Raw genomic sequence first — 11,831 nt, forward strand, 5'->3', positions numbered from 1 at the left:
AATGATGTCAAGGTCTAAAAATGCAAACTTCCGTTTACCATTTTACACATGCTTTTCAAGAGACAAAAAATTATGGCGCAAAGCTCAAGCAGACACTTTCCGATTTCCACATCAACTGGGCTTAATCACCTCACGTCACTTGACAATTCAATGGAGAGAAGAAGATAACAACGATGAAAATGTCGGCGATCACTCTAGTGTCGACGACGACGAGTGTAGAGTCGTGACTTTCGACTTCTAAGCGAAAACAACAGCAGCAGCAATAGCAATTAAAAATACCAACAACAACCTTCGAATGAATAATAATTCACTCTCATTTCTACTTACTCATCGATCGGACTTCTCAATGGAATACAATAGATACCATTGATCTATCCGTTTGCTTGACAACAAATATGCATCCAAGAACAATAAATCCAAACAAAACAACAGCAAGCAAACGAACGGAAGAAATTAAGCAAACCCAACACCTCGATTATACCATCCAAGACTCGTTAAAACCCACAAACAAAAGAAATAAGGCAAGCACGTCCGTACAATACGAATAGTTCTAGAGGGCCACTTTATTGAAAAATTTGAAGGATATTCCGTTTGTCATGATGTTATCTTGATATTAAATAATTGGCCAGATTATGAATTTGATAGAAGTAGAGTTACACAAGAAAAAAAGGAAAGAAAAGGTTGGCTGTACAATCACTCGATCTTCAATCTTAGCGGCCGAGCCGAATACGCCACCTGGCTAATCCGACTGTGAATCAAACGGTCGACTCTGAATAGGTACCAGTACCTACCTGGCAGGTCTCTGTTTCTTTTCATTCGTTACGTCTTCTACGTGAGTGGGTAGGGAATCTTACTTTGTATTTGATGCTTAACTAGACTTCCTTTCATCCCCCCTTCTTCATATGTATCATAACATACAACATCATCATTCATCATTCCGATTCCGCAGATGCATTGCAATGCAATGCCTAGGTTATGCTATTACCTAAAAACAAAGAGGACCTATTCCTTGCCTTTCCTTGGATATCCTACTTCATCTCACTAACCCTCAACATATCAAAACTCTCTCCACTCTCACTTCCCTCTCCTTCATCCTCCTCATCTTTAAATCCCCCAACCACACCCTCAACCAAGATACCCCCCTTTCTAAACCTCTTTCTTCCAGTTTCCACCTCTTCAAGTGCTAGTCTAGGTCCATTGCCCAAAATGAATCTTCTATGCCATTCTCCTACAAACATGCCTTCTGGATCCGCATCATTTCTGATCCTTCTCCAGCTCTCCAAATCCTCTCCATACATCTCTTCAATATCTTCGCCTGTGGTTTCGAAATTCTTAGCCCAATGAGGTTTGCCTCCTAATTCTCGCATCAAAAACTCAAATCCTTGGTAATATCTTGCATGGCATGGTGGATCCATGTCATATGGACGGTAGAGAGTTGCGTTGAGGTAGAGAGTTGCTTCTTCTGTACATGTAGGATCGAGATGTGGACGAGGGGTAAGAGTATTGCTTGTTTCTGTGACACGAACTTCAACAGGTGCGTGAACGTATAGACCTTCTGCTGAATAAGGAATGCCATGCGCAACGTAATCTGGATCATCTGGGGTAAGATGATTAAGCCACGAACTTAGTCTCTTTAAAGCTTCTGGACCTTTGGAAATTGGAATTGCCCATTCGTTGACGAATTGCGAGTAAAGACAATTCATAAGAAGTGCTTGACGAGATGGTTGAATGGCGGAACTCTTGGAACCATTTGCAAATCCATATTGCATACCAAAGACAAACCATTCTACCCATGGAAGAATACGTGGAACGTAATGTCCTAGAGCAAGAAGATTATGATAGACGTGATATCCTAACCAAGCATCATAATAAGATTTTGGAGGAGGCATGGGGGCCAAATCTGTCTTTTCAGCAGCCCAAACAACTGCTCTTCTCGTATAAGGAAACCACCAGACTCGAACAAATTCGGTTTGTGTCCAAAGAATTTTATCCCAATTATTCATCATTCGAAGATCGGTATCCACTGTTTGTTCCCATGAAAGGGTGAAAGCTGGTACGGCTTGGAAAGTAATTTCTGTAATGATACCGATTGCTCCCAAAGAAATGAGAGAAGCGCGAAAGAGTTCCTCATTTTCATCTGGTGAACAAGTTTCCGTTCTACCATTCGAGAGAGTAATCTTCAATGCCAAAATTGAACTCGACAAGATACCATGTCGTAAAGTACTTCCATGAGTTCCTGTCGAAATTGCCCCAGCAATCGATTGATGATTGATGCTACCCAAATTGGGCATCGCCAAACCGACAGCATCAAGTTGTTCACCCACGGAATATAATCGAATGCCACTTTGCATAACCACCACACCTGTTTCCCGATCCGCAGATAGAATTTTATTGAAATTATCCAGATTAATGAGCCAGCTCGATGTGCAAGTAATATTTGAAGGAGAATGGCCACATCCTACAGTGGTAATTCTGCGTCGACATCTTCGCGCAAGGTTGACCACCTTTTCGACTTCGGCGATAGATTGTGGTTGAATGAATAATTCAGGAGATGAATGAAATGTTCTTGCCCACGTTGATTGTGTATGATTTGTTACGGCGCGAAATGGAATATCGTCGCCATATTTTTCCAATTCGGATTTGATTGCGGGGTCCATCTTTGCGCCCAGATCGACCTAGGTTTATTATTATTTCTTTAAATGCTGTCAGTGAGTTGTAGATGGATTTTATTAGAATGTTGATTAAAACTTACTAGGTAATCTCACTCGATACCTAGGTATATAAGTTGAGTTGTGAGAAATATTATATTCTCATCTGATAGTCCAGAGAGAAGTGAAGGAAAGGAAAGATTCTTCCATTTTTGTCGCCTCTTATCTTCGAAGGAGGATTGATACTTTATTTTTATTTTTAGGCGGGGTGGTTTGGAGGATGAAACTAAAATGGCTGTAGATGATGAGTACATAAAATAATAAAAATAAGCCGACGCCGACAATACAGTAATACCGACTGATAATTACGTCCAATAGTTACAAAATCCCAGTGAGATCTTTCAATGGTCTGATGAAAGTAGACCACGAATGGGCTCATCATTTACAATCATCGACCAAAGACCAACGAATATACACGGAAGTCATTGGAATGATTGATATATATATATGAGGGTGGTTCATTAGTATGTGGGCTATATCATTCTATGAGCCACTTTAAAAATGTATATTTTAATAATTAATTATTATTTTTTAAAAGGAAAAATTATAAAAGAAAAAATACGTTTTAGTTTGAAATTGTTATACTTTATATTACAAAAACTCTTTTTCTTTAATAACTTTAATAATAATTAAAAATAATTGAAAAATTAGGTTTTGTATAGGAAATTTTCGAGTAATTTAATTAGTTAATAAAGGAAGTATATAATGAGTTATATATAGACGAATTTTAAATATAAAATGGAGTAGTCTAACGTGGTTTATTAGTGAGTGGGTCATATTAGTGGATGGGTCACCCATTTTACATACAAAATTCGTCTGTGCGTAACCGTGCACTTTCTTTATCTGATAATATAATTTGAAAAAATCTGAAAATATTGAAATTCAACTATATAAATATTATAAAAATTTAATCATTTATTAAAAATTTGAATTATTATAGTTATTATAAAAATAATTTTTTTGTAACGAAAATCGTGACAATTTTCACTTTTTTTAGAATATAATATAAATATTTATATAAAGAATAGATTTATAAAAAGTTGATTTTTTATTATTATTGAAAATTCTTTTCTTTTTTTAAAATAATAATTAGTTATTAAAATAAGAATATTTAAAAATACCTAATTTTGATGTATTTTCAAATGACCCATTCACTAATATGACCTACTCACTGATAAACCACGTTATATAATAATATGACTTATATACTAATGAACTACGTTATACATATATAAATATATATACGAATACATATACATATACATATAACATATACTGAGTAATATTATAGATGAATGGTTTGTTTATTTGTTCCTGTTGATCTACTATCACCATCTCTATCAATCTACTAAATACCATGCCAGCCAGATTGGATCTAGACAATTGAATGACGCTCCGCTGGCCCTTCGGGGACCACTGCCGTGGAGGCAGACTATCTGGAATGGGAATCTTCATTACTTCTTTATATCTTTTAAATTTTAAATTTCGAGCGCAGCGAGCTATGGGGGTTTGGGGGCTTGCCCCCATCAATAAACTCAGAATATGAATACAGTTACTCTGGATACATGAAGAGACTACGAACGATAAAGTTTCTACAAAATCTCGAAATTCATTCGATTTTGCTCGTAGCAAGGATATACATGGACAATTAATATACAAGTCATATCATTTATCATTCCGAATATGCAAGGCGACCTGTCAAAGATCTTGATCACCAGTCATTCAAGATCTACAAAAGGGTTATTTAATATGTTTTATGTATCCACCGATATAGCAACGATCCTATTGATTCATATTGGTAAATCCTTCAAAATCTTTTTATATCTCGTGAGCCTCACATCTTGTTCAATGTACATCACATCATATGAAGTATAATATCTATGATCTTTAAATATATCATATGTCGTATATGTCATGTTTGTTCTTCTATTCATATGAATGAAAATCGAGATGGAAGATTTCCCAGAGTTCCCCAAAAACCTCGATCCCTAACTTTTCATCTCTTTTGCCATTCTTACCAATTCTTTGCATGAACTTCATCTGAACTCTTATTTCATGGAGTCCTAGTTTTGGCCTCACTCGAGTCGACCGTTCGTATGCAGAACATCCAGACCCCTCTCTTCTCAATCAAATGAGGTAAACGTTTAGAGATTGTATTCAAATTAACATAGGGGAGAAATCTCTATTGCATTGTCTTGCTTTTGGAAGTGTAACTAAGATCTAGGCATTCGAGTAGAGATTTGGAACCTACAGACCAGACAGCAATAGCTACAATAGCTACAACATCTACAATTTCTACAATATCTACAATATTCTTCTATCGGTCTGGTCCCCTCTCTATATACAAAAGTACTTGTTGATTTATTTCATTCTCCCTTCCTCTCTCTCTCTATATATACACTACATCTACATCTACATCTACATCTACTCTACATCTACATCTACTCTACATATACATCTCCATATACTCTCTTCCCAAATTTACTGTACATCATATCATCTGTATCTACACTGTTCACATCCTTTGGTTCTTTTATTATTTCATTCTCTAATTCTATTGTCTTATTGTCCAATAAAATGAAATAATGGTTAATGTCGCCCTCTCACTCACCTTATCAGCTGGAATGTCTCCTACACCAACCAGTACATTTTGCGGTCTTCATCGTCCCTCACATTCTCACTCCAATTTAAAGAAAGACGCCGCCCAACAAGATACTTCCGACGCAGTTTCCACGACTTCCTCTAAACATCGCAAACAATTAGTAGCAAACGCACGACCTCTTCTTCTACGCCGTCGCGATAACTCAAACACAACTCGAAGTCTCCCAAATTTGAGTTCCAAATCAAAGTCCAGTCTTCAAGATAAAGATAAATCTAGCAGCGACGACAAGTCACATTCCTCAAGTTCAGTACCAACCGGTCGAAATCTCAAGTTAAAAAAATCACAACCACCTGGTTCGACTTCGCCCAATTTTTCTTTTCCACTCAATAATAATAATAATCCTAAACGTCCATCCGCCGATTTTCAATGGGCGCGTGAAGATCAATTGAGTGTTATTCTAGAATATTTGGAAGAAACTACACGTAGCGGGAGTACCCCCAATTCAGAGACGGCCGATCCATTAAATCAATCCAATCCAGCAACTCCGCTCACATTACCGCAACAACTCCCCCAAACAAAACCCCCACCTCTCGCAATCCCCGAAACAATAAGAGAAAACTTGTCTCCGACACCTACATCATCACCTCGCACATCAAAGTTCAATAAAATCGGTGTTCGTGAACGCGCCAGCAATTCGAAGCTTCCAAGTTATTCTTTTTCGAGAACTCCTTCTACACCTTCGACTCTCAATACCGCTTTTACAAGTCCATCATCACCTTCTAGACCCCCAAATCTGATAAGAAGAAGTGAACAACGCAATCTGGAGGATAAACTTAGAGACATAAGAGAAGGGTTGAGAGATCAAGATCGTGCGGATCCAGTCGATTTTTCAAGTAGCGCATTGGGAATCAGAATGGCTAGCAGCATTGGTAGTGAGAGGGGAACACCGGAGGTGATACCTAGACCCATTGCGCATCCGCCAAAAGATGTAAGTATCTTCTTGTTTTAATTTCCCGTTTTGAAGATGAGATGGCAGAAGGGGAAGTTGGATGAGAGAGATCGGATGGAGTCTTCCATTCTAGTCTATCTTCTTCATGGGGGCCAGCCCCCAAACCCCCTTTTGCTCGCTGCGCTCGATTATTTCATCTACGAAACTAGTCGGCCTCCACGGCAGTGGCCCTCGGAGAGCCAGCGGAGCGTCGTTCATTAAGTTTCATCATAGCAGGCAGTGCCCCATCAAACCGAAACTTTTACCTCATATCTCAATCCTATTAATTCATTCCACTAAACTACACTAACATCACCTCTCCCATAGCTCGAATCCATAGCCCGCATAGACTCCTCCCTAATCTTTGAACATTTCACCACTTCCGACGCCTGGGTTCTCGGATCCGCTCTTCGCGAGCGTCTCCTTCCTCATCCAACTCCTGTCGTTATTTCCATCTCCCTTTCAAATGCCAATCAAGTCCTTTTCCACTGCTGTACCCATTCTGGAACCATGCCCGATAATGATTCCTGGGTCTCGCGAAAGAGAAAGACGGTTTTGAGATGGGGTGTTTCAACATGGTATATGTGGTGTAAATTTGAAGGGGATGAGAGTGCTTTTGCGCGCAAGTATGGGTTGGGCAATGAAGCGGGAGATTATGCGATTCATGGAGGCGGAGTACCGATTAGAGTCACGGGTGTGGAGGGTGTGGTGGCTTGTGTGGTTGTCAGTGGGTTGAAACAGTGGGAGGATCATGGGGTTATCGTGGAGGTTATTAGAGATTTGTATTATTGAGCGATTTGCGGGTTTGTGCATGAATAAATGAATGAGGACGTCCAGGCGCGATTGAAGAAGTGAGGAAGAAAGCGGTGTTTTTATTTCCCGCGACTTGCATATAAAGGATGGATGCATGCATGTGCATGCATGGAATTACTCTACTGGATGTTTTAAACTTGGCTTGGATGATTCGGTATGGTTTGCTTGAATGATTCGCATTGTCTACGCGCGTTAATGAATGTGCATATGGTATGTGTTGAAAGGAGAAGTTAAGGGAAGCAAAGCGAAGGGAAGAGAAGAGATACGATGCGATGATTCATGATAAAAAAGAGGAATACGGACTGGGATGGAGAAAAGGGTGTTTATCTATGTATGTTATGTAAATAAGTATACCCAAGCCTATCAGTGGCTATGGCGATGAATTGAATTGAATTTCTATAGAATGATAGATTATGATGCTTTGTGTGGAATGGGATAATGTGTGATGGATGTTGTGGAAGGGAAGGGAAATGGGAATGGAAATGAAAGTAAATATATCTATCTATCTATCCAACCAACTAATCGTCCATTCAAACCCTATCTCATCCCATCATGAAGATATCTCGAGTAGATATCTCTGTGTCTGTGTGTTCAGGCATCATTTATCTAGATAACTCGTTGTTAATCACTCTAGTATCTCTGAGTAAAGTATACTCGGAAAGGATATCATAATATCATTCTGAAGCGGGAAAGTTAACTTATAAAGTTGAGTTAGAAAGTTGAGTTAAAAAATTAATTGAATATTTATTAATCTATTTAACGAAATAATTGAAGATATAATATAATTCATTAGTATATAGACTATATCATCTTATAGACCATTCTATTCTATATATAAATTTCGTCTATATATAATCATATACTTTCTTTATTAGCTTATAGAATTCTATAAAGGTTTAATATATAAATCTAAATTATATTAATAATATAAATAAAAAATTTAAAAAAAGAATTCTAATTATTAGTATATTTATTAAATAAAAAGAGCTTTTATAATATAAAATATAATAATTTCAAGCTAAAATGAATGATTTAGAAAAAACCCTAAATATTATAAATATTTCATTTTTACTATGATTTTTCATGATTTTTTCTTTCAAAAATAAGAATTAATCATTAGAATACTATTAGTATCATCATGAGGATGATGAAGTCAATATAGTACTATAGTTTATATTATTGTTATATTACTTAAGGTTCTAAAAGCTAGGGCTACGAAACGTATTACTATAGTGTCGGAAGACGCTAGCGTCAACGCTAGCGTAGTCACATGATCCCTGTCCCAACAAATACAAATATTAAAAAAGCTCGATTTTAGTAAACTCAGCGAAATAATTAAAGATGTATAGTATAAACTAAAAACATTTATAACCTCAACGTTTTTAAATAAAATAAGCTAAGTGTTACAATGGGTAACAGAATGCCATGTGACCAATGTCACGTGGTGGAGTCCCCAGGAGCCAGGGCTCCAAGGAGGTCCTTGGGAGCCAGGACTCCAAGAAACTCCAACCAACATCAGAGTACGAAGATCTATATAAGGGAACAGGATTTCATTACAATGTAGAGCTTCATACTCAAGAACAATCATTAATTTTATTACTATAGTTATGAGAATTGTAATCAATTATAACCTTATTAAATTCCTATTTAAAGTTTAATTTAAACTATTTCGAAAGATTTCTAAACACTTCCACATGATTCTAGAGGCAGCTTCCGTAACACTATAATTGCTATATATAATTAATCAATATAATAATTATATTAGTGAAAAGTTTCTAAGAGATGAAAATTAAAATAATTGAAATAAAAGTAATTAAATCTATTAAATTAATTTAAAAAATGCTTATTTTTAAATGCTTTTTTAATCTTTAATAATTTAATTCATTTAATACTTTTCATATCGAAATTTAAATATATTATTAAATAAAAATCTTGTTTTTCAATGTATATATATTTATAAAAATTCATTTATAATCGGAAAAGTTATTTATATTTGAAATAGAAAAAAGATTAAAATTATTATTTTTGAAGGGGTGAATTCACTTATTTTCAAGGATATTAAGTATAAAAATTAGAAATTTTAATTTACTTGTTTAATTTCAAACTTTAATAACTTTTTTATTCTATGAAATTAAAAGGGAAACTCTATTTGTAATAAAACATTACTTAATTTTCAATTAAATGATAAAATATAAAAACAAAATATTGAAAATTGATAGAAATAAATAGAATCTAAAATATATTATGAAATTGTACTTATTTTTATCAACTTATTATTTTTAATATATTATATTTCTTTTATTTCTTATTTAAATTCTATAAAACTTTATTTCTATATAGAAAATATATTTATAAATTACTTTACAAAATTTTATTAGGTTAAAATAGAATTTATAGAATTTAAATTCAATTTTAGTTTATACTATATATCTTTAATTATTTCGCTGAGTATTTTTAAAATGATTTATATGATAATATGACTTCTATACTAATAAACTGAGAAGAGAGAACATGAAAAAAGTTAAAAAGAATTTTTTCGAAATAACTCTCTGATTCATATTATATTCGAAGTAGAAAACTATTTTACATCCTCTTTCGTAACTATTAAATTAAGATCTATTTGAGTTAAATAATCATCATTATTATGTTACGAACGACGCAACATAGGCACGGGACTGGGGCACTAAGTCACGTGGTTGGCTCAGTCTGCCTCAGTGGGATAGACACTGAGCCATAAAAGTATAAACAAACTAGTACTAAGTTATACTGATTATATTGAGTAAGAAGGTCTATATAAGGAAATGGTTTTTATTATAATATAGAGCTTTGTGTTTAAGAATAATTATTAGTTTCATTATTATAATTACGAGAATTGTAATTAATTATAATTTTATTGAATTCCTACTTGAAGTTTAATTTAAACTATTTCAAGAGATTTCTAGACACTTTTACATGATCTTAGAGGCAGCTCCCGTAACATATTAATATAAAAAGGAAATATATTAAACGTTTTTAGAACATTAAAAAAAATTAATACTATTATTATATAGAGTAATTATATTATATAAATTAATAAAAAAGCTTTTTAAAGATTTCTATAATAATTAAAACCTTATAGTACTTAATAATTTTATTAAAAAGACTTTGTATATAAAAAAGAAGATTTTTGAGTATAGAAAAATAAAAAAGGAAAATCTTTTTAAAAAGTTTTATTTATTTTGAAAAATATCCTTAATAAGTGTCGGAACACATGACTAAGGGCATAACATATAATATTATACTTTACCCTATATACATACGAAGTATATAAGTAGAGATAGTATATATATATAGATATAGTAATTCTCTTTTTTGTGTAAAAATAATAGATAGAAATAAACAACCCTTTTACCTATGCATATTATATATACATATCTTATTAAGTCTGCTCAATAATAAGATTATTAATATATAGAAATAAAATTTTCTATAATATTCATAATCATCTTATATAGGAAAATGATATTCTTTAAATCTTAATATGATATATATTTAAGAACAATCCTGAATTATAATAGAAATTATAATATATTATTATCAATTATAATTTTCTTATAATATATAATATATTATTAATTACTTAAAAAGAGAATAATGATTTTTAATAATAAAAAGTATATATTATATTTAAAATCGATATTATAATTTGTTTTATGTTTATCATATGATTTGTTTTAGATTATTAATATACTAAACGTAAATTAAAATCAGCTATATAATTATTAATTTTCTTTATTATAGAGCTTAATCTCCCTCTATTAGAGGAATAATATCAGTATAATAAAATAGAAATAAAAATAATAGGTTTCGAATAGAATCTAATTTGATTAAAGAATTAAAAAGAAAGATTAGAAATAAAATATTCTATATTATAGAATTGAAATTGAATAATCTATATTACCAATAGAATTTGAAAAATCTAAGAATTGAGATATTTTTATAATAAGGTAGTAATTTATTAATGATAGGATTTGATATATTAAAAGAAATTAAATAGAATAGAAAAGAAGAACAAAAATAAATATAAAAAGTAAAAGATTATAAAAGTTATAGAAAGATAAACGAAAAGATTATAAAGATTTTATAATACAATAGAATACTATAATAATAGATTTAAAAATTATTTAAAAGAGAATGAGATTTTCTTTTGTTTTTTATATCTACTTTATATAATTAATATAGTTTAGCTATAGATAGACTGAATCGATTAAGAATTTACTACTACTACTAATAAACTACGTTATGATATTAATTAAAAATAATTATAACTTTAATAATTCTCAATAAAATAAACTAGAATTAATACATATAATTAATTAATATAATAATTATCCTATGTTAAAGTTTCTAAAGAATTGAAATTAAAGTAATTAAAATAAAAGCAATTAAAAATATTAAATTAATTCGAAGAATGCTTATTTTTTAATATGTTTTTAATCTTTAATGATTATAATATTAAAATTTAAACACACTATTAAATAAAAGCTTTACTTTTAAATAAACATATTTTTTAAAAAGACTATTTATATTTGAAATAAAAAAAGAATTAGATTTATTACCTCTAAAAGAATAAATTTGTTTATTTTAGAGATTCGAAATATAAAAACTCGAAAATTTAAATCTCTTCTTTAATTTTCAATAATTTTTAATAATTTTCTAAAAATAAGAAATCATAGAAAAT

General features: G+C 32.2%; 2 protein-coding genes across 2 annotated transcripts; one reads left to right on the forward strand and one right to left on the reverse strand.

Moving 5' to 3' along the window:
- Nucleotides 1-1,028: 1,028 nt before the first annotated feature.
- On the reverse strand, nt 1,029-2,657 carry EAF01_003934 (uncharacterized protein; the record flags this gene model as incomplete). Its single annotated transcript, XM_038912188.1, has 1 exon — nt 1,029-2,657. The coding sequence occupies one exon, from the start codon at nt 2,655-2,657 to the stop codon at nt 1,029-1,031; it is 1,629 nt and encodes a 542-aa protein (XP_038771872.1).
- A 2,636-nt stretch (nt 2,658-5,293) lies between these two features.
- On the forward strand, nt 5,294-7,090 carry EAF01_003935 (uncharacterized protein; the record flags this gene model as incomplete). Its single annotated transcript, XM_038912189.1, has 2 exons — nt 5,294-6,298; nt 6,626-7,090. The coding sequence occupies 2 exons, from the start codon at nt 5,294-5,296 to the stop codon at nt 7,088-7,090; spliced, it is 1,470 nt and encodes a 489-aa protein (XP_038771873.1).
- Nucleotides 7,091-11,831: the final 4,741 nt, after the last annotated feature.

Source organism: Botrytis porri, assembly GCF_014898465.1.
Source record: "Botrytis porri strain MUCL 3234 chromosome Unknown BPOR_005, whole genome shotgun sequence".
Lineage (NCBI taxonomy): Eukaryota > Fungi > Ascomycota > Leotiomycetes > Helotiales > Sclerotiniaceae > Botrytis > Botrytis porri.